General features: G+C 36.3%; 1 protein-coding gene across 1 annotated transcript in view; it reads right to left on the bottom strand.

Moving 5' to 3' along the window:
• Positions 1 to 24,484, bottom strand: part of KCNH7 (potassium voltage-gated channel subfamily H member 7) — a 457,793-nt gene that overhangs the window by 140,392 nt on the left and 292,917 nt on the right. Inside the window, exon 3 of the mRNA XM_007464485.1 lies at positions 7,241 to 7,396. Within this exon, the coding sequence (XP_007464547.1) occupies positions 7,241 to 7,396 (156 nt within the window). The remainder of the gene's footprint in view (positions 1 to 7,240; positions 7,397 to 24,484) is intronic.

Here is a 24,484-nt window from a genome sequence, read left to right as displayed (position 1 = left end):
GAAAGAGATGAAAAGTACCTAAAAAATTAGGATTTCATGTATAACTTTGACTTGTAGCGTAATCATTTATAAATTAATAAATGATAAAATTCAGTATTTTTCTGTGACTAAAAAGACTTTGGGCCTGCTTTCTTGTTGGGATATGTTTCAAGTCTAGTAAAATGAGAAAACTTCATGGATTTTTTTTGACCGTGATGGAAACAGTGAATTAAATAGACTTAAACAAAAAACTATTTTAAATTGATAAGAGGAGTGAATGTTATTAGTTAAAATTTATTTGGGGATATGAGCTTAAGGTCAACATTTATAGTGGCTCAACTGACTCTTTGGTTTTCAGACATGATAAGAACATAGAATGCATTAATTTTCTGTTGGGTTGTATATTGTTAAATCAGGAATTTTTTGTTTAATTTAGGTTCCCCCCAATCCCCTTAAAGAAATTTTTAACAAATGAAAATGTGTATGTGTGTCTGTGTGAACCAGACTGGCGATCCTAGATTTCTGCTATAAAATAGAAGAAATATAAGACTTAAATATACTTGTAAGTAATGTAAAATAAAACTTTAAAATATTTTATTTAAAATAATGAAAACAAAAGCCTCACACTTGACAATTAACTTTGAAATTAATAGTGTAAGCAAGGACACATAATTTGGTTATCTTTCATGTTGTGCAAATATTTCATAGAAACAGATATTAGAGCAGAAAAAAAGAGAACACATCTTCCCATTGCTCTTAGTTCCTTTAGATGTGGCCCCCTTTTAGTTGGTAGTAAAAGTAGAATTTTCTCTTCTACTCTGTATCATTTCCACTTTTCAGATTGCAGAGTTTAAACCATCAGTGAGAAAATGTTTAATTATATCTTTTATTTGGTATTTATATTTATTATGTAGTAATTAATCAACTCAATTGTGCAGTATATATTAATTTGATAGACCTATCAGAATAATACTCTCACCTGTACTTGCTTCATTCCAGGGGACATAAGACATCTATTTGTGGCTGGTCCTATATCTTCGACAGAGATTAAGTTTGTGAAAAATGAGTTCTTCCCAGAGAAAGTTGGTCACTTTTGCTGTGCTGTGTTCCTGACCCAGAAACTAGATATTTGCACTGAGAATTGATCCACCTTTTTATTCAATACAAGTCTCTAGGTTTCCAGAATTTACTCAGCCAATTGATCATAGTGCCTTTTCATGATGCATCTTTTCTATTGTGTACTTAGCTCCTTTTCTATTGCTTAATACTCTCAATTTAATACTTCTTTTTCATCTAAGTTTCTTATAGCTCCTTCACATTTTTTCCCTTATTTGGTCTACATTTCAGGAGAGGCAGTTGAATATATAGAAACCCTCATAATCTCAAACAAACAGTAGCCTCTCCCCATTACTTTCACTTAAATTCCAACACAAGGGCATGCCTACCCCCGCAGACACACACACACTTACACACTCCTTATTTAGATAAGAAATTAAGCTTTTTGAAAGTCGAGATGTTTCTGCAAAAAAGGGTGTATCAAAATTTGATTTGCTTTTATTTCCTTATTGAGTTATTTGTTTTAGAGGCTACCGATGGAGCAACAATGTTTGAAATAGCCAACGTGTTATTTCACACAGGTAATAAAATTATACTTTAAGAAAAAAAAGGAGTTTTCCAAAGATCAGAAATGATACAAAGTAGAAATTGGATAGTATCAGAAGCTACCAAATATAATTTGTCTCTCTTTAACTTTTCTGCTTGATTTAACAATCAACTCCTCAAAAATTGACACCAAGTAAAGAGAAATTTAAAGCATATAATGACAGGAGGTATAATCGAAACCAATATAATGGTTGTAAATAATAGGCCTTTGTAATGCTCTGGAAACAATTTTATCTGCATATTTGTACTCTCTCCAATGATTCACTATATGAGTGACAGCTGCAGGGTAGGGAAACCATTCATGTTCACATAATAAGAAACAAACTACTGAATTTGCTATGACTTGCACAAGAGATGCCATTTTAATCCTAGTATAAAGTTGCATAGATTATGTATGATACCTGGGAGGCTACTGTATAGATTGTCGTCCATTCAAGAAATCAAAGTTTCAATTCTCCACTTGTATTTCAGTTTGAAATGAATACTTAATTTTTTTTAAATCCCCTTTTTTGTCATATGGCTGATACACTACTCCCTTTTTTACTCCCATCCAATTTGATGGACCATGAAAAACAGCTATTTTGGGAGGAAAATGAAGACTTTTTGAAGACAATAAAGAAACAAAACTAGGCTTCCCCCAAACAAATTATCTCATTGACATTCACTACCAAAATACAGGCTGACATTACCTAAGGTATACTCTCAGGAACCATTCAGTAATGACTAAGTTGGTTAGTAGAAAATATAAAGATATCAAAAACAGTCATCAACTTAAATGAACAAGTCTTTAGTATTACAATAGTTTTTTACAGTAATTCAATTTTGTTCTAAACATGTCACCTGGGAGACTGACAGATTGGTGGTTTTAATAGAGAGTTTTTCCCAAGTGTGATATTGCTCAGAATAAAATATTCAAAATATTGGAATTGTATTACACTAATACATTTGTCCCAATATTGCCTTAACAGGATACTGTACTGTCATTTAGACATACCTAAGGCAGTAACTGACTATGAGAAATTTTCAGCTGGAGTACATTTGATTTAGTATTAATTCAGTTTACAACATAGGCTTTTGGGACTGTGTTTTATATTTTACATATATTTTGCTATCTGATTTACATATAGCATAACAATTTCTTTACACAAATACTACAGTTTTGTGACAAGGCTTCCAGCTTCCCACAGACAATGACAGTAACTTAAATTTTCATTTGCTCATAGATCCTCCAAAAAACCACAGAGATCCATAAGGGAGGCAAATAAAAATACCCATAAACTATGCCTAAAGAGTAATTAGAGAAAGAGACATTACAAACTTTAATTTACATGTAGTCAGGGAAATAAATGCCGAAGACCAGCAGAATTGGCTAAGAAGAGTACACGGCAATAGTCAGGCAGAAGCTAAGTGGAAAAAGTGGTGGGGCGGGAGTTCAGAAGTCTCCTTAGAGTAATGGAACACATATCAAATAGGGTTTATCCTTGGGAGAAGAGGTTTAACACAGTGAGAAATACTGAGAGAAGTTCTGTGACCCTAACGGACAAAGCATTGGTTACTAGAGAGACAATAGAAAGTGGCTAGAAAAGTGCACAAGACTCCAGATATCAGCCTTGGGAAAGCACTACATCTTGGAGAGGGGGAGGGATATTCAAAGGTGGAATTGTCCCTTGGAGGCTGGGAAATAAGGAAGCAGATAAACATAAGGTCCCCTTATTAATATAAGAGGGGACAGAATATTCAGAAGACAAAAACAAGCAAACAACAAAAACAGGCAGTGCCATATATTTTAAAGGACAAGTAACCCCCCTCCCCACAAACCCTCCAAATTTACAAACTCCATGCTATATATGAATGAGACTTGGAACCGAAAAAATTTTAAAGGCATGCAAACAAGACCTATTCCCTTTGCCTCCCCGCCCCAGATTTCTTGCTAGTGATGGTCCAGGAAAGTCCTTCATGAATAGCTATAAACAAGAATACTCTAATATTCATACAAAAATATCATAAGAGAAAAACAGGAAATGGGAATAAAAACATACTTTGCAGAGGAAAGTGTGCTAAATGTCTGGTTATGAAACAGAATAGATATATAACATCGCAAAATAAATTTTAAAAATTTAAACCAGTAATTAGACATATGAAATAAGATTATAAATTAGGAACTCAAAAACACAGAATAAAAACTGGACAAATAAGAAGAAAATGCAAAGCAAGAACTGAAAGAAAACAGGTACTAAATTCAGGAAAGAAAAAGACAAAATCATCTAAAAAACTAAGACACATTACAAGCAAACCACAAGAATAGAGGCTAGAAATGAGAGAAGCTAGGAAAATAAAATAGAATAAAGAGAGAAAAAAGGACCAGAGCAAAGTGATGGATATGAAAGACAGGCAAAGAAGGTGCAACATCCATATTATTTGAGTTTCTGAGGAAGACAAATAAATCAAAAGAAATAAAATAAATATTAAAAATTATAATTCAATAAAATTTCCTGAACTATAACATGAATTGAATGTACATATTGAAAGGGCCCACCATGTATCCAGGAAAATTGACTTAGAACGTCAAATCCAGACATACGCAAGCAATAGTTTTGGACTTTAAAAGTCTGTCTTGGTTTGAAGGAGGAGTATTAAAATCTACCATTATTAATTTATTTCTGAAATTTTCTGGGACTTGGAAAATTAACAAAATCCCTTACAAAGGGCAGACAAGTGGATTGGCATCAGATTCCTCATTAGCAACATTTGATGCAAGAAGAGTGGAACACTATCTACCAGGTTCACAGGGCAAAAAGTGTGGGCCAAATATCTTATATCTACCCGGGCTGTCCTCCAAGTGCGAAGGCTATAGAAAAATAGTGTTGATTTACTCATGAACATTTACTGAAGAGGTGAACTTTATCCAAGAAGTTATGTTTGCGGAAACTTTGACAAAATGACAAGTAGTGAGCATTGAACACATTTCACTAGAACTTTAAGGCCCAAACAAAAGTGAGAAGTATGTAAATTACATCCTCTGAGAAGCTAGAAGTATCACAACCAAACAAAATGGAAGGAGAAGGAAATATAAAATAAGCTCATTGAGTGCCTTGTTGGTAAAAACTGGGAGTTAGATGATATAATTTAAACTGACAAACTGAACGGTGGAAGACTAAGCATACTTAGGAGTGCAAAGATACTGATACTAGTTGAGCTGGATAATTTGAATAGTCTAGTCTCTGGAGAAAATAACTGTTAAAAAGCTACTCCACAAGTAAGTACCAGGTTTGGATGATTTTACAGGGGAATTGTACTTAACTTTTAAAGTCCAGATCATCCCCAAACTATTTAAATGGTTACGTAGAGTAGAAAATAGAGAAGAAACTCCAAATTATTTTCCTAAGTAATTCTAACATTGATAATAATACCTAACGAAATTGCATATACATATTCAAAAATTGGAGAGCAATTTCCCTGATGAGGATCGATGCAAAATCCTAAATTAATTTTAGATGAAAAGAATTCAGAATTACAAGATGAAATACATCATGTCCAAATGCGGTTCCTTTCAGGTATGTAAGAATAGTTCCATGTCAGTAACTCTATTAATAAAATTTACCATAAAAATAAGGAAACAGAATAGCACACTCATTTCCACAGATGATGAAAAGGCAATTTACAAATTTCAACACCCATTCTTAATAAATACAAGTCAATGGAAACGTCTATAAAATTATAAAACACATTCCACTCAACACATGCCATCATGTGAATTAATGGGAATCACTGTGGCGTTCACACAAAATTCAGGAACAATTGATGTTCACTATCAGTTTCTTTTTAATGATATGTTGGAGGTAACAGCCAGCACAATTAGACAAGAGAAAACTATTAGATGTATAAGAATTGGAAAGGAAAATGTAAAGTAACCTTTATTTGCTATTATAGAACATTTGAAAACCTCAGAACAATGTATAAGCCACTGTAAACTAAGAAAACTCACTAAGATAGACCATAAAATTAACATACTCAGAAAACATCAGTAGCCTTAAAAATTATTAGAAGATAATAATTAAAGAGAAGATCCTATTTATAATAGCAGCAACAACAAAACATGTTAAATGTCAAGTAGCAAAGTAAACAATAAGGAAAAATTTTAAACACTCCTGAAAGACACAAAAATTAGATTTAAAAATGAAAATACATATACATATCCCTGTATAGAATGACTCAACATCATAAAAATGTTACTTTTCCTCCAATTAATTTATAAAATTAATCTGAATCCAATAAAAATACCATAGGGAACTTTTTTTTTATCCAGACAAGTTGTTTCTAATGTTCATGTGGAATATGCAACAAGAAATAACCTTAAACCCTGAAAATTAATATTAAAGGGAGTATGTCATATAAGAGGTTGACCGTATATTTAAAACAGTGTGATCCTCAATGACACAGATCAAGAGAACAGAATAGAAAGACTAGAATACACTCATGCATGTAAGAAAGTTTAGTATGTGATAAAAATGATATCTCAAATTACTGGTGAAAGACATACTTTCTAATAAATGATGTTAGAACAACTGGAAAACCATTGATAAAATGACAAATTAAATTTATAACTTGCACTATAAACCAAGCTAAACTTAAAATGGATTAGAGATCCTAAAACATAAGTCTAGAAAAAAATATGAATTTATTTACAACCTTGGAATGGAGAAAGCTTTTCTAATTATGACTCAAAAATTCAGAATCAACAAAAGAAAAGGTTGATAAATTTAGCCACATTACAAAAAAATAAAGGCTTCAGGTGACAAAGATCAAGAAAAAGATAAAAGACAATTTGCTGGGGAAGCGATTTGCCACTTATTCCACAATTTAAAAGAAAAAGACAAAAAAGTTGAAAATGTATACAAGTAATGGACAATTGACAGAAAAAGAAATGTCCATAGTGCTTATATATGTGAACCTCACTCATAATAAGAGAAATGTAAACTAAACGAATTGAGGTATTGCTTCTCACTTATCATGACAAAAATCGAGAAGACTGACTCACTCTGTTAGCAAGGCTTTGGAGGAAAGATATAATACACTGTATTATATACACTGTATATACAATATTATATACAATGTATATACAATACATTGTATTGTATTATATAATACATTGGTATTAGTGTAAAATGGTTCAAACATAAGGAGAGGAGTTTGGCAGTATCTAAAAAGATTATATATTCATTTACCCTTTGACCCAGGAATACCACTTATAGAACCTTACTCTGAAGATAATTTTGTTGAAGAATGTACATATACACATGAAAATACATATGCACAATTCATTCTGCCATTATTACAATAGCCAAAATTTGGAAACAACCTAAATGTCCATCAGTAGGGGACTGGCTAAATAAGTTTGGTATAACCAAGTCACATGGCTTTGAAAGCAGCTGATCACTTCTGTTAGGCACTGATGGGTAATGTCAGTTATGGCTTTTTTATATACAAAATTATTTTACTTAAAATGCAAACATATTTTGAGAACGGAATCCAAATGAAGCATGTATTAAAATTACTACAGTAGCAGGGTATCAAGAGCATTACGTTGCCTTTTACTTACGGTTTACAGTTTTGACTGGTAATATTGTATTTAGCCTCTCTGGGGAAGCAGAATTTTCTTCATCTGTCACATATTCAAAATTAATGATGAACATCATAGCCACGCCCTCTTGGTTTTTCACTGGAATGATGTGAGTGTTACAAATGAAAGTAGAACCTATGGAGTTAAAAAAAAAAATGAGTGTAAGGTCAAAAATATGCCTTCATTTTGGAGTGTCAGTAATATTAAAATTCTAACAAAGCCCTACAGAATTTTCTATCGTCAATGACCACCGAAATTCAATTAAAATTTGATTTTTTTATTTCATATTTTATTGCACATATATTTACGTAAAAATGCACTAATTTCCAAGAAAGATTTTACAGGCAAATTCAAGTACTACATTATGGAAAAACGGAATCAAATCTTATTTGTTTTTATGCTCACCACTTTAATAATAATAAAAAAAACATATTCTTTAACTTTCTAGAAATAACTGTCAGCCTTTTCTTATACATTTTAATTCTGAATCTATATAAAATATAGCTCTATAACTAATTAAGATAACATTTTTTCTCATCCTGAAATAATCTAAAATTATTTCCTTTTCCTTCTTTAATTTCTTAGACATCAAATAAAAAAATGACTGACTCTGTCTTAAACATGTCCTAATAATTCTTTCCTTTTTTGTGTCAAATTCACAATTCCCAAACCACAGTGATTTTGTTTGGTTTGTACTGTTAGAAAATAAGAACAAAACTTTTGCCTATATTATTGTGTTAATTTGATCTTTTTAACCGGGAAGATGATATTCTTTTAAAAGCACAATCATAGGGCTAATAAGATACATTTTATTAGAATCTCCTGGAAATGAAATGAACAAAGGGATGACTCAGTTTACAACTAACCACTGCCATCAATCCTGGAACAGAAAACCCAAGACCCAAGATTTAGAGAAGGCAGTCAAGAAGCTGACTTCTTTTTTGCGGTACCCGGGCCTCTCTCACTGTTGCGGCCTCTCCCGTTGCGGCGCACAGGCTCCGGATGCGCAGGCTCAGCGGTCATGGCTCATGGGCCCAGCCGCACCGCGGCGTGTGGGATCTTCCCGGACCAGGGCACGAACACGTGTCCCCTGCATCGACAGGCGGACTCTCAACCACTGTGCCAACAGGGAAGCCCAAGAAGCTGACTTCTTTTAAATCAACTGACTTCTGACTGACTTCTTGGGTCTGACTTCTAAAGCTGAGTATTCCCTCAGAGCAGTTTCCTCACACACTGACCCTCTGAATATTTTCTTTAGTTGTGGTGATGGAAATCTCACAGGTTAGGGATTTATTTGGGTTCAAAAAATATTGTATTTTTTAAAATGCAAAAACTTCCGGAAGAGTTCAATTATTTAGGCAATAGAGAGTATTTTGATTGCTTTCTCTCTCTCTCTCTCTCTCTCTCTCTCTCTTTTTTTTCTCTAAACAATTAGCTGGGACCCTTTTGCATCTTGAGAAGGATGGTTCAATGTAGAGGCAGGATCAGGGTGGGAGCAAGATCTGCCTGGTGTGAAACTCCGAAGGGAGATGTGCAAAAGTGAGAGTGTCACTGGCAAAGCCCATTGGGTCCCCAGGAAAAATAAGATGGAATCTAGGTGATTACATAAGGTCTAACCTCTCCTTTTGTGCTTAGTCTAGCCTCACTTGCTCATAGGGTGCCTCGGGCAGCGGCCTTGCACCCAGCACTTCAGACCAGAGTTCCTAGTGCAAAATGGCTGCGCCTGACACCCCAACTCAGTGGGCCGCGTGCAGAGTCGCTGCGCCCCTGGCACTGCAATCTGGAGCCTAGAGGAGCCTTAGCCCCACCCCACTCACCAGGACTCCACCCCCTTCCCCACTGTCGGAGCCCTATAAAGCAGCCCCGCCCACAGCCTTTGGCTGCAGGGTGGGAGGGCGTGGGTGGAGGGAGAGCGTGGACTCTAGAGGAGCTCACACCTCCTCTCCATGCTTTGATCAAAGAAGAAACTTTCCTTTGCTTCTGAACCGCACTCAGTCTTCTTCTATTGGCTCGAATGACATTGGGCAGGAGGTCCTCGTTGAGAACCAACTCAGGAGGGTCGGTAATAAGGGGACCTCAAGAGGCTGGAGACAGGGGCACTGAGAGCTCCAACATCTACTGTGGATGCTCGTATTCCGAAATGGTGTTCCATGTATGCTCTCACTATTAAAAACAAAGTAGGAGAAAACTCTTTCCTTTCTTCTCATCCCTGTGAATTGGCTCCTGCTGCCAGAGCTGAGAACAAAGGCTACTGTTAATATTGCTATAGAAGGGCTTTTGAGGGTGGCCCTGGAGATCTAATTATTATTTATGAAATTGTTTCTATGGGCTAATGTGTTCCAATTTCCAAGGAACTGATTTACAAATACACATTTAGAACATATACTCTCTGTAAGTTGAGGATGCCTATGTGCTAGTTTTGATTCAGATTTTCAAATGTGGATAAGCCTCCCCAGTTTGAAATGTAGACGACCTTATTCATAATTAACTTCATTGTTTTCTATAGATATGGCCATAGTTTTGCAGCTGTTGGAAAGTACGTTTTAAGAATGATGTGCTGCACCTTCACAGTCTTCAGCTACATCTTCAATTCATTTAATAAAATAGTTAGAGCAGTTGTCATAGTTTCCATGGTAACAAACAGGATGACTTTAGTAAACAGAAAATAAGCAATTTAGGGCTGTTCCATTAGCACTAAAAATAGAATTGCTTCAGGCCAGGCATCACAATACAAAATGATTAAACAGAGGGTCTGAGGAGATGCTAGAAATAACCATTATGTATTTTGCTAATGAACCAAAATACATATTGATTTTACCACATAAAATGACATTTCCTGGATCATTTAGAATACCATTGTGAATTCACAGATTTGTTACTTCACAGTTTCAAATCTTTCAACATTTGAGGTTTACTGCTGATTGTACAATAAAACATAAAGCACAGATTTTTGAGAGATCAATAAATAAAAGATGTAGGGATAGAGATCTAATAGGTTTGTAATAGGGCAGAGTAATTTTGCTTTCAGTAATAAGGGACAAAAATCCTGTCTTTCAATACTAATGCTGGTACATTTACTGTCCAGGGCAAAAAATCATACAATTATAGTGCTTTATAAAAAAGTCTGGCCATATGCATTGGTTCCATAAACATATTGAGTAAGTGTAATTAATCTAGGATTATGCCCACTATCATTGTTCCCTGCATGTTTCTATTGAGCAATAAATCTCCTTTAGAGTCAACTGAAGACTCACATTTACATTTTTTTCTCTTTTAGTTTTTGGATTTAATGTCTCCATCAATCTTGCATAGACTCCTGGAAAGCAGATACTGAAAGGAGATATATGGAATTTATAAGAGAAGAATCTAATACATTTTACAGTGCAAAAACAGTTTAGCTTGCATAATGCTACAAACTCCAAGTTCTGTTAAGATACTACTTTTGTAAAGTAACATCACTCTAAAAAGTCATTACTGTGTGTTCCTAAATATTTTTCTTGATTGCAACAGTGGGAGCAAGAGAAATGGAAGCATAACCCAGCAAATACTAATCTAGCAATGAAGACAGTTTCAATAATGTATAAATAAGAGAACTAAAAAAAAAAAAAAATCTGGAAATAAAAAGTCCAGGCCTTGGTGAAATAAACCTTGTATTCAAATGAAATTAATAATGTTTTTTTAAGAAGCAGCTTATTTACAATAACATTATCCAATGATTATAAAATTATACATGCAATTATACTAATATTAGTTAGACTCAGGTTCATTTCCATGTTTTGTCTCCTGAGTGAAAACACTGTCAAAGTGGGAAAGGCTGCTTAGAAGGAACAGTGCTAATTTTAATAAAATGTTTAGAATGTTAATTTTTAACTGTAGCCACAGAGCAAGCAAACTCGTGATAATCTGAATAGTTACTCTTTTATTGATTAACTCCTAGGGGCATTTTTAAATAAAATACCAAGGCTCTTCCTTCTGAGCTGCTTGAAAGATGTTTTATTCTACTGTTTGTACTCATGGGGTATCCTTACCCTGAAATCAAAAAATGTCTACTGAGCGTCTAATATTGGGTCAGGCACTGGTCTGAGTTCTCAGATGGTAATGAGAAGCACAGCAGTGAGAAAAAAAATCAAGGTCTTGAACTTGTAGAACATATATCCTACTGGGGGAGACATAATTAATAAACACATATATCAAGTAAAAATAAGCACAATGATGAAGAAGAATGCAGAACAAGGTGGTAGATGATGACAGTGGTAAAGAAATGCTTCTCCTGCAGAATGACATGTAAGCAAAGACATTTAGGAAATGGGGAGGTGGGCTATGTAGCTCTGCCAGTGCAAAATCCTTTATGTGGAAGCATGGCTGTGAGCTCAAGGAACAGTATGGAAGCCAGCGTGGCGGTTGGGTTGTGGTGTAGGACGGGCTTGGACAGTAGGTAAAGTTAAAGGGGAAGTAGGGAGCCACGCCTTGTAGACTGTGGGGAAAGGATAAAGGGTAGGAGGTTGAAGCTGGCTTCCCACTGCCTCTGACCTGAAGCTGGTTGGGAACTGTAATTTCAGAAGTGAGACCCTTTGCGTAACAGAAAGTAACCAGAAGGCTTTATTATCTGGGAGTGACCTAATAAGGGAAGGATCTGCCAAACATCATCCAAAGTCAGTGGGGAGTTACTCTGGGAAAAACAGAAGTTAGCTGCATTGTGTTCACAGTCCGAGCTTTGCACTGTTCAGTAGAACTCATTCGGGTGTAAAGCTCTTAGAACAGTACTTGACATGGAGCAAAACTCAACAATGTGAGCTAATTACTTTTGCCTCTTGTTGGAGGGTCTCCAGAGGGGCAAGTTAACTCTCAAGTCTATGTAAATTCCTCCAAGCTTTTACCATTCTTGGAACCACAAGCTACACTGTTTGCTTGTATTTCTGGGCACCAAGTGGAGATTATTCTTCTTTGGAGTTTAAAAAAATACCATTGGAGACCTGTCCTAGAAGAAAAAACGAAACATAGCAACCTTGGGATACAAAGGCCTTATCAAAGAGGCAGCATTGTTTTTTAAATTGAAGAGCCTATTAGAAAAGCAAAAAAGGACTGTTATACCTCTTAGAAGGAGAAAGCTACCCAGTCACAAATGACTTAAGATATAGCCAAGTGGAGACACAAGAGAGAAACAAGACAAATTTGTACTTGACTTTTCAGTATGTAATGTTTCCTTTTATTTCATTTTTTTAGAACCTCTTCCATCTTCTTCTGCTCTCTCCAAGCCTCCAAGATGAACTATTATGAACCTCTTCCTATCAATGAGGTGCATCATTAGATATATTAATTTCTCATAGAACTATTGATGACATAATGGATTACCACATTATGGATTACCACATTACCACATAATGGATTACCACAGGTCCTAGTGACGTGTTAGAGAAGTAATTTCAAAAGGTAGAGGAGCTATTTGAAGAGACAGAAGGCACATTTAGAAAGACTATTAATAACTCATACAATATCATATCAACAAGAATAAATGGAATAGGTAATTCCAATGAGCCCATATCGTCTGTTTGGCCTTGTGGGTTGGGTCAAACTTGACTGCCTGTGGGAGGCAAGTCTTCTAATATTCGCCCATTCTCTTACTTTACCAGTCACCTGCTTAAACCTAAAGGAGTCTAGTGAGAGCACAAGAGGAGGAACTATGTGACCTAACAAAAACACTTTATACAAAAAACATTATTAACAAAAGAAATGAGCTGTGCCTCTGACAATGCATTAGGTCTAAAGAAACAAGCTTAACATAATAGTCACCAACATACATAGATTTAACGTTAACAATCACCAACATGATTAAGTTGAACAACTGTGAATGTATTTAGATAGTATGGTACCTGATGGAGTAACATGGGACTAGAAGTACCCTTTCCAAATTTCCAGGAGAGATTATATATGTGCCTTTTATTTGCAAAATGAAGAACTCGCCTAATTTACACAAGCCTGGTTGTCACGCTCATACCCTGTGTGGTAGTATTAGCACTGAAATGTCAACAGCATGAATTATTTATTTTTAATTACGTCTTATTTAAAACAATTTTAAACATTCAGAAAATGTTGAGGCAGTGCCAGTGAGTAGTAAATTCCTTGGATATGTAGCTCTGTGTATTCCCTGGAATTGGACAGACATGGCTCTGCTATTATTTGCTGAGTGACCTTGGGCAGGTTACTTAAATCTCTCCAAGACTTAGATTCCTCATCTGAAAAGTGAGGAAAGGAAGAGAGAGTACCCCACTTCACAGTATTGTTGGGAAGGTGAAATTAGGCAATATATTGAAAGTACTTAGCATGGAGTCTGGTATGTAGAAAGTGAGCAATAAACAAGTTTTATTGTTATTAAATGGAGTAGGAAAACCACTTTCTCAACCATTGAAATGGTGGTTCAATTTCCTTCAAAGGTTTGATGATGAAATTGAGTCATTCAGCTCTTAAGGAACTTCAGAGATAAATCCATCAGCTTAATCCCCTTGTCTTCAGAGGAGAAAGTACATCAAACAGCAATTTGAACAGAATGAGAGCTTAGTAGATGGAAGATTCTTTTATCTTCTAGTGTCTTAAAATGTGTCTCCTTAACTTTGTAGTGACGAGGCCCTTAGTTCGATTCCCATATTTCTCCTGTCCCTGTGGACTGTCCTATTGCCTGTAAAAAGTATACTATATACCAGGTAACTTTTGTGATAACAGAACTCTGTCTCTTTTGGCAAGCTCCATAGTGCGAAGAATTTGGTATATAGTAGAAACGTGTGAAGCAATCTTTAGTTCTGGATTTGCTCGAGAAGTACCATGATCAGTATTTGAAAGCACGTTTTAGAAAGAAAGGTGATAATAATAGCTAACGTCTATCGGGTGCCAGCCACTGTTCTAATGGCTTTATGTGCCTTAATACATTTGCACCTTCACAAAAGCTTGATGATGGTACCATTACCATTCCTATTTGCAGATGAAAAGTAAGCCATGCACAGTCTCTCCTTGCCCTTGATTTTGGGGCATTTCTTCCCCTTTCCATGACTGGGTAGAATACTTGGTTCCAATTCCTTCTTTATGCCAAGACCCTGAGTTCCATGATTTTTAAATCAGGTGAGTTCTAAGAGGTTTTTATCTTTTATAAGCAATGGCCTGAGAACTAGAATTCTTTCCACTTCTTTCTCTCAGTCTTGCACCGTCCTGGCTTAGGCAGAATTCCCTTCTGCTACTTGGGAGGCAGGAAGGTATCATCTATCTGTCCAGGCTTGCCCAGCCCCACATTCCATTTGAATCCATCTAGTCATACACTGCCCCATGACCACTTTCCATCTCTCCTTCTTTTTATCAGCTCTGGGCTTTCTGAGAATAAAGGTGCTCCACTCTGCTCCCTCAGTCCCTGTATACTATCTTTACTACTACTATTAACAACAATATAATCAAATCATGGCTACTATTTTCTGAATGTCTTCTATGTGCCACATGTTTCTCACAAGAAAACGTTATCTCAAAGAAGTTTCTCAAGTAAGTAGTAGAACCAGGCTTTGAACTCAGACCTTTCCAGTTTTCACTCTTTCTCTTACATCAGTGTTTCCCAAACAGTGAGATGCTAATTGATCTGGAAAGGGCTTTCTGTTAATGATCCAGTTTGGGAAATGTTCTCCTCTAGAAGATGCTCAATGCACATCACTGTATTAGAGGTTTTGAGAAGTTCTGTAAAAACAAGTATATATTTACTTTGTTTAATGCAGCACTTCCCAAATCAACTTGACTCTGAAATACTATTTTAGAGAAATTTGCAATAACATCCAGCTCCTTGGAATGCCATTGGAAAACAGTGAATTGGGTTAGCTCCCTCCCTGCTTTACAGACATCCTTCTGAGAGGGAGGAAAATAAATATCATAGGTCACCTAGATGCTTAAGTGACAGGGAACAAGGGGCTGAAGCAGGAGGGGAAAGAGAATGGCAAAGGCCAGTGTTACCTATGCAATACATTTTGCTTGGTGTTGGTCCTGATCTAAGCTCTCAGAAATCCAACTAAAATAGCATTGGCATATTTGATCACGTATTTTGCAGCAATGGTTTTCCCATAAGCTAGAAGGTTACCACTAAATGAAATATGATAGAGCACCTCACAGACTAGGTCCAGTTCACACTATTTGACAGAGATCAGGTTTTAAAGCACAGAAGCCCTCATTTGATATCCATTACTATTCTGCATCAGATATTGCATGAGAAAACTCTGACATCTGCAAGGAAATATTTTCACTCTGTTTTCTCAGGAAGTCTTTCCTCTTCATTTTCAAAATGTGAACATATGTGAACTTACAATTATTTGTTGACTCTCACTCCTTTCCACTGACACTTCCTCTGTTAACATTAATGTTCAGGTGTTAGGTTCTCATCATACTTGTAAACTTGATTTTTGAAAAAAACAAGTTTAATTGTCTTTCTAAACTTGATAAACCACTAAGAAATTACTTGGGAATTGAAATAAGGAAGAAAAACTCTTACACCTTGTCTGACTCATAAATTAGACTGTCTCTGTAGATGTGCTATTATGATTACCCACTTCCTAGCCCTGGTTCCCATTTAATTTTTGAGATTTTTGGATTGAATTAGTGTATTGGGACATATAAGTGTTAGAACAAGCTGAGGCTGATTTACAGGCAAACCAGGTCTACGTTTGTAATAAGGAACTTTTGGGGCATGTTTATGACAATTTTTTAATGCTTTGTGGTTTTTACCCCAAGTAAATGTTTGTTATTTGGTTCAAAATTTTTTTCATAAGACATACTCACGTTACCAAGCCTCTGATATACCTCAAGCAAGTCCATCCCACTCAACTGCCATTTACCCAGTAAAACTGCATTAACACTGAACCAACTGGACTGACTCAACATAAGAGCAAATCTGCACATCACCCTGGTATGTACACACTACTGTCAAGGTCAAACACAAGTAGAATCCTGAGACCAGGCACCGCCACGCAGATGTTGTTGCTGACGAAGGCTGTGCATGGCCATATGCCTGGTGTGCTGTGTGCACGGTGTATTCTTGATTGTTGGTTTGCTCTCACTGTGTTTGCACAGAACTTGACGGGGTTAAAATTAGGCTCTGTAGGCCTGTCTGGGACAAAAGTGATAGAAGCAGAAAAAGGTGAAATTGAAGATATTTCTCTAGGTAACTTAACCCTCCTCTCTTTTCACAAAATTTCCTATCCTGTTTGACCATTATAACTTGGGATTTTCATTTTTATTTTTTAAATGCCTAGGCTATTTTTACAAAATAGCAGAAGAAGCAGAAAGGATGTCCTGTCCTGGAAACTAGTGAAAGCAGGACTTTTTTCTCCCATTGGCAGCGTTAGTGGGGAACTCCTGGGCTTTGACACCAGGCTTTGGGGCATGTGGCTACTACAGATGTTCTCTTCCTGAAGGCTGCCAGAGGCATGGACCTGCAGCAGATGCCTTATGGAGGGATTGCTTTGCAGTGATTCCTCTTGCCCTGCATATATTTTTCCAGAAACAGTTGCACAGCTACACAGAGAGATGTTCTATTTAAAATTCACCCAGACCACACTTCTTGTTGCTTTTGTGTTTTACCCATACTAGGATTCACAACCAAGCCTAGTGCCTTTTCAAGGTAGCAGAGTAGTGACTGCCATGGTCCAGCTACACACTGAGACCATAGAGAAAGATGTGGGGTGGGATGATCTGACTGATGCACACATCAACATGTTAATCTGAGGGGCAAGATGTACTTTCTGTATCCATGAGAGAATGTATAGTGTAATGGTTAAGCATAAAGCCTCTGCATCAGAATGTCAGGGGCTAATTTCTGGATCTGCCACTTGGCAATGTTTGATATTAGAATAAATTTCTTAAATGCTCTGAGACTCAGTTTTTTCCTATCTGTAATATCAGGATGATGATGTTACCCATTTCATGGAGTTATTGTGAGGATGAAATGAGCCAACATCTGCAAAAGTTTAAAACCTTGCCTTGTATATTGAAAGAAGTGTCTCTTATCATAAAGAGATGATCAAAGCATAATTTTGAGTTCTGTAGCCAATAAGATAGACCAATCATATTTTTAAGTTGGGGAGAGGGGACAAAATGTGCTTGTAATATACCCATTTCCCTTGTGAGCATCTAACTGCCTATGCACACTCCGTATTTCCAGTCCTATTGGCCTCTAACTTTATAATTCCCTCCCCAGACCTTGCCTCTGATGTGCCCTTAGCCCTAAACTTCTCCTGTCTTATCTTTTATGAAAATTTACCAGTCCATATATTTAACCAAAGGTCTTCCCTAAGCACTTGCTGACAGAGATATCTGGGGCTTAATTTTCAGATAAATCTCAGCTCTGGTATTTGAAATTTTTTGCAGATAAACCCTCTGCTCTTTGGTTTTACCCATGACTAGAAATGTGCTGGACATGTGCATTGGGAGGAGGCTGAGGTCTGTGAAGCCAACCACATGCTTCTGCCTTGTACCTCCAATGGGTTTTATTATTTTTTTAATTAATGAAAATATGTAATATTAATAGTTATTATTTACTGGTGCAGATGGCTGACATTTTCCCCCAGTTTCCTCACTTTATGGAAGAGTTAGAAAAGAACATTTCTAAAACCAGAGGACAAAAGGGGTTAATGTTACTTTAAAATTACATTCTCTCTATATATAAATATATATTAAAATACCAAGTTTTTTCCTCTGGATGCAAAGATGTTCATCCTTTTAAAAATGTCTTAAAAAAAAAGGAAAAAAAGTCCCCTTTCCTCCCCTCAAGTCAACTTTTGTGCTCCAGAAAATCTTCTATTCCATAAGTCTGATCGTAAAAACTTCAAGTATTAAAGTAATTTGTACATGTAGAGAGAAAAATGACTTTTTCAAAATATACAGCAGCAGCTGCCAAGTTGATGTATTATATATTGTGGTTCTGTTTCTTGAAAGAATTTCTTTCGTTATTTTTACATCTAACAAAGGAAAAAATTAAAAAGAGGGTAAGAAACGATTCCAGTGGGATGATTTTAACATGCAAACTGCCCCTGGGGTTTCTTCTTTGCTTGCTTTCTTCCTCCTTACCTGCCCACCCGCCATCCCCCGCACCCCCCGCCCCAGCCAACACACACACACACACACACACACACACACACACACACACACACACACACGCACGCACACTTTCTGTAAAACTTGAAAATAGAAAGCAAAAACCCTCAACTTGTAAATCATGTGATTAAAGTTGATTACTTACAAATATGAACTTTGGATCACTGTATAGACTGGTAAATTTGATTTCTTACTACCTATTGTTAAATAAACTGTGTGAGACAGGAAAAAAAAAAAAGCCAGGGTTAATTCCATCAGCTGAAGGTTAAGCCTTTAGCTTCTCTAAATAGGAACCTCCATCTGAATGTCAATGACTCTTTCTTTTTGCCTGATGACTTTGAAGCTGATCAGTGATTCTGTATGTCAACATGTTACCTCTCTTAGTTAATCTAAACCCACTTGATAGGAACTTCCTGGAGATAAAGTCCTATATCAGAGAAGTTTCTCTAAAGATGGGAATTTCAGGCACTATGGTGAGCCAATGGTAGAGATGTTTTGATGGCAATGGAGACTTTTATCGCCCCTCAAATGGTAAAGAAGAACTGAAAAAAATATTAGATAGAACACACTGGTAAGATTTCAGTAGACATTATAAACCCACTAGCAAGGTTGATCTATCATGTATTACATTTGAGAAGAAAGAGATTCAGACTTTTAAGATGAAAAGACTATTTCTTAGATTCCTTTCCTTTACTGTCATTGTAAATTTCTAGGGACAAAGAAAAGAGACAATATTATTATAATTAATGCTAACAAGAACAGGAAACAAATCAACACTGAGTCATCTAGTAACATCACTGGAAAGCACAGTAAGAAGGCCCTATTCCAAAATTTTGATTGACAAGAAGAGATTGGATTGATGCCATTAATGTTCTTTAAAATGCTGCTCCTTCTAAGAACTGCACCTGAGAAACAATCATGTATTTCAAAGCGCCTTCGTGTGGACTTTATGGAAAGCTTCCCAGAGAGGTGACAACAAGTTGCATCTTAATTAAGAATGCATTAAGTATTTCCAAGCTCATCTCAGAAGCCATGGTGATAGGGAATGCTTGACAAAATATATGGACAGTGAATGGCATTTGAGAGCCCAGTTGGAGGGAGAAAAAATGAACAATGGCATATGCTGCTCCAAAGCCACATCCTCTCTAACAAGGCATTGAGATTGGGGTGTAAGCATTGTTGGTGTTTCTGCTGGATTTCTTCAGTTTCCCTTCCAGGCTCACTCTGCATCCTTCTTTTCCTGCTCAGAATAAAGAGAAGATGCTGAAAGGACTCCGTTATCCTCTGAATTCCAGTTGGGTTTTAGCCAGTGGGGATTTCCGGTAGGAAATCGAAGGAAGGGAGGAAAGTGATGGAGTATTTATTCCTTACACTCTAGTCCTACTGGGTTGCAGAGGGTTGGATGCATCCATCACTAAATTTCAGTTTCTGGCAGCCCTCATATAGCCTCAGGGTTCCAGTAATTATCACTCCCTCTGCTTGCCTCTTCGAATGGCTCTTCACTGTTACTCAGCCTGGAACACTGCACCATTCCTTATTGCGCTTTTATATGTTATTCTTTTATTAACTCTCTTCAAATTACTCGATTTGAGCATTCAAAACATATTTGAATATTGATTCATACAAGATAAAAATACTACAAAACAAGGGAAGTAAGTGGAAACTTGGTAAGCAGACATTCCATATTTAAGGAATAAAGATGTAGCAAAATACTGGGACAATGAGATTAAATCATATATGTTAAACAAGACAAAGAGAACCCAAAAAATTAAGTCAGATAATAGTAATAAGGCAGCACATTTATCCCCATATAGATTGGCAGAAATCGTAACCATGACAAAATGTGGGTGTCAGGTATTTGGATATGATAAATGACTTTTTGAGATAAAATTCCTTTAGAATTTCAAGGAGGCTGAAATGTAATAGGTTTAGCTCTGAGCAGTGGTCAGAAGAGTGGTAATTATTAAGTGGTAATAGCATGATCAAATTCAACATTTTAATAAAAGTGAGGGGAACCAAAAATATCCAATGGAAGGAGGGTGCCTAATGATAGAAAACAAAGAAACAGCCAAACTGACAGAATATTTAAAACATTTTTATAAAACTACTCATTAATATCCCAGGGGAAACCGTTAAGTCATTTAAAAGCACCACAATGTATTTCGAAGAAAGTAACTTGACCACAAGTCCTGCATGATTAAGTGATAAAACTACACACTTGAATGAAGAAAAAAAAAATTAAGACTTTTTTCCGAAGTGAAGAAATTGTGAAAAAGAATCAGGGAACCTAGAAAGAGTCAAATGTCAGGTGTAAAAAATTAAGCAAAAACTAATTTGAGGGACACTTGCAAATAATTTCTAAGCGATTAATTAAGTTAACTAAGTTATTGGATGATTAAAGAAAACAAAGGCAATGAACTGGGGAACAAATTTGATCCCTGGAGTTCTACTCACTGTAGAAAAGGAAACTCAGCTAAGAATTCTATTAGACATGGAGTAGTTCTAGAACCTCATTATATAAGTAGGACGCATTAAATGTGCCGTACAAAAACAATATAAATAAATCACCTCCCATGATCAATATTTAAAGTACTCAAGGTGTGGTGCTGGCGCCCAAAGTATGTAATTTATTATTCTGATGATCAATATGCTGGTCAGTGTGATTCCCATGATAAGCATTTTAAGAGGGATCAACAAATTAGAGCTCTTCCATACCAGGCAAGGTGCTGGCAATGGTAATAAATTGTAGAATACTGTAACCCTGCTGAGAATAACGTGTTGGTGGAACGGTAACATTTTTCTGTAAGGCAAAATCTGGTCTATTTGATCTATTGCAGATTTTTGAGTTTAAATAATAACCAAGCAGAACCAAAATGAAAACATAAATAAAACGAAGGAAAAGGAGAGAAACTGTTAGCTGGCTACTCTGAACCTAGCATTGTGGTAAGAATTTTAACACACCCATTAAATACTGACAGCACTCCAGAGGTGGGAATTACTGTCTCCATCTTATAGAGGGAAACAGACTGAAAGGGTTCCATAACTACATCACTAAACTGGCTGAGGTCGAGTCACCATGAAGAGGGAGAATCCAGACCCTTGCCCAGGTTTGGCTGGTTCTAAGTACCCTGTTTATTTAAGTAATTCATTTAGACTTTAAAAAAAATTTTTAACAGATATTTACCAGAGATTTTAGAAGATTTTAAAAATTGAATGACAGTCTCATTTGGACAGTGTTTTGCAAAGATAAGGAGCTGATTCAAAAATAAGAAAGAAAAAAGGAGAGAAATAACCAGGCATTTCTATGACTAGGACTTGTTAACAGTGTTTGGTAGGTAGAATTCTAAGATGGTCCCCAAGATTTTCTGTCTCTGGTATACACATCCTGCATAATTCTAGCCACAGTGAATATGATGGGTTTAACTCTCACAATTCATTTACATCATATGGCACAGATGACTTTAAGAAAGGGAGATTATCCAGGGGAACCTAACGTAATCATTTGGGACATTTGAAGGCAGAAATTTTTCTCTGGCTGGTCACAGGAGGGGAAGTCTTTGCTGGTCTGGAAGAAAGCAAACACCCTATTTTGAACAGCTGAGATCAGGAGCCCCTAGAAGCTGAATGTGGCACCAAACTGAGAGTTAACAGGAAAGCAGGGACACAGACCGACAACCACAGAAAATGAATTCTGCCATCAACCAGTACACCTGAAGAAGACCTGAGCTCAGGTGAGAACCACAGCCCGGGATGATAGCTTGATTTCAACCTGGTAAGACCCTGAGCAGAGAACCCAGCCACACCGTGCCCAGACTTCTGACCTCCAGAACCATGAGCTAATATATGGGCATTGTTTTTAGCTGCTAATTTGTAGTATTTTATCAGGCATCTGTAAGAAACTACTACACAGCAAAAATTACTTCTGGAACTTGTCTTATCTGACATTTTTACAAAAGTTCAGTAAAATCACAGGGAGCTTGTGCATGTAGTATAATTTTGACCTATGGGGAATACACTGAATAGAGATTTAGTTATGTTGACTGTGTGGAATGGCAGAAAAAGTTTCAGTGTGGGTTTGAAGGCAAGGCATTTTAGGAAGAATTAATCCAGATGATATTTGCAAGATGATGGATTGGTCTCAACCAGGAATTATGATTCATTAGAAAGCTACAGTGAGCATTTTCATTGCTGCCCATAGACATAGGCTCAGCATGCTCCTGTTGAGTAGACCAACAACATTTCTGAGCACATCCTTAGGAAAGGTATTGGAAACTCACTAGAAACAAAAAGTCTGTAAAAATTATAGGGTTAATCCATTCCCAGGATAATATAAAGAGTTACCCTTCTTAACTAGACATCAGGAAGTGCATAAGTGATAGACAAGTTCCCCAGATATGCAATTAAAATGAGCAACAGGCCAAACTTTCTTAGGAAGTATACATCTTACAGATATACCCCTTATCTGGAAAATTAAAGATTAAGGGACTATTCTCAAGGTTTATAAAAATAGATAAACAGAAGGACTGCATATTAGGTGTATTGGAAAGAATCTGTGAGTCCAGTGAGTGGGGAAATGCTGCTTCTTTTCTTTCCAGATGTTTCCTTTCATGTCCAGAAAGCTAGATTCGCATAATACTCCCGACCCCTCTCCATCCCTTTGGTCACCTTGCCCTTGGGAAGGTAGTGTGATTTATCTGGTTGGCAGAATTGGGACAGTATGTTGGGAATGTTTGACTCAGCTCTTCTTTTTACCTCTTAAGAATAAGCCTGACCAAAGGGAGAACATTTTCTTCTCTCATGTCTCTAACTGGGCAGATAAGGCTGTTGTATTCTGGGGTTTAATATTAGGAAGTCTAAACCTCCCAAAAATATAACCAGAAAATGCTATTCGAGACATTTTTTTGAGTAGTAAAGGTAAAGTTTTGTTCCAGGAATTGCACGCTTTTATCATATTTTTCCACTAGTTTAATGTTTGGTGTGTGGTAGGGAAGGAGGTGCTATTTATTGGGTCTCCTCAAAGGTCTTAATTAGAACAAGACAGTTCCTCCTAATGTTACAAAAAGGAATTCTTAAAATTGAAACTAAAACAAGGCATAGTTTTATTCATAATTATTAGTATATTTAAGAAATTTGTTACTTCAAGATGTACAGGATGAAATTACAAAGGACATCAAGAAGGGTTTAATGAATCTAATTATGATACATTTAAAAGGACTGATCCCCTTATTTGTGTGACGACGTAACTGGGTTATTATATCATTTTGTATAGTATCCTTGGTATGTTTTAATTCATTTGCTCATTATTCATGCAATAATTTAAACCCTTGTGGCATTTTTAACATTTGAAAAAATTTCCAGCATTGGAAAGATTCCTTATGCCAACATATAAAGACTAAAAATCACCTTTAAGCCTCAACATGGAAGATTGGCAATCCTCGTTCTCCTGAGTATTTTTCTTTATTCACTACCACTTTACAACTTGGGTTTTTAATTACTAAATTCTTGGTACAGAATGTGAATTTTACATTTCATAATTATTCTAAGAGTTGTTATGAGCACTCTGGAACCAATGGAAAAGTATGACAAAGAGTAATTAATCTTTTAAATACAAATCTTCTTGTCACAAGAAGTGACAAAAGAAGGTCTAAAATGAAGACACTAACTGGCCATGTTAGATACCTCATTCTCATAGTTCCCTGGACCCAGCACTGAGAAAGATACATGTTGCCTTCATCTAAAAAACACAATTTAAGAACTGTAGCTTTTCTCTTCTCTTTGCAGGAATCTAGGGAGTCAAGGGCAATGTAACAGACAATCCCAAAGGGCTCCAATTACCTTTTAATCTGAATCTCCTCAGCACTTTTAAAAGGATTCTGTACTTGATTATTCCAGTGTACACTGACAGTCTATTTCACAGGATTCTCTTGTGTTAATCCTGTATAAGTTAACTTCCCAATTTGAGTATAAAATGAAATTATGCCACTCTTGGCTTGTTTATATTTATTAAAACCACATAACCCTTCTGCACAAAGGTTTTGATTCAAGTTTAATGAATAAATAAACTTCCAGTAGTAGGTTCTACCAGAAACTGCATGGCTCTAACTCATAGTAGGG

Source organism: Lipotes vexillifer, unplaced genomic scaffold (genome assembly GCF_000442215.2).
Source record: "Lipotes vexillifer unplaced genomic scaffold, Lipotes_vexillifer_v1.1 scaffold68, whole genome shotgun sequence".
Lineage (NCBI taxonomy): Eukaryota > Metazoa > Chordata > Mammalia > Artiodactyla > Lipotidae > Lipotes > Lipotes vexillifer.
The sequence above is the reverse complement of the archived record's forward strand: the minus strand, read 5'-3'. Positions and strand labels throughout refer to the sequence as shown.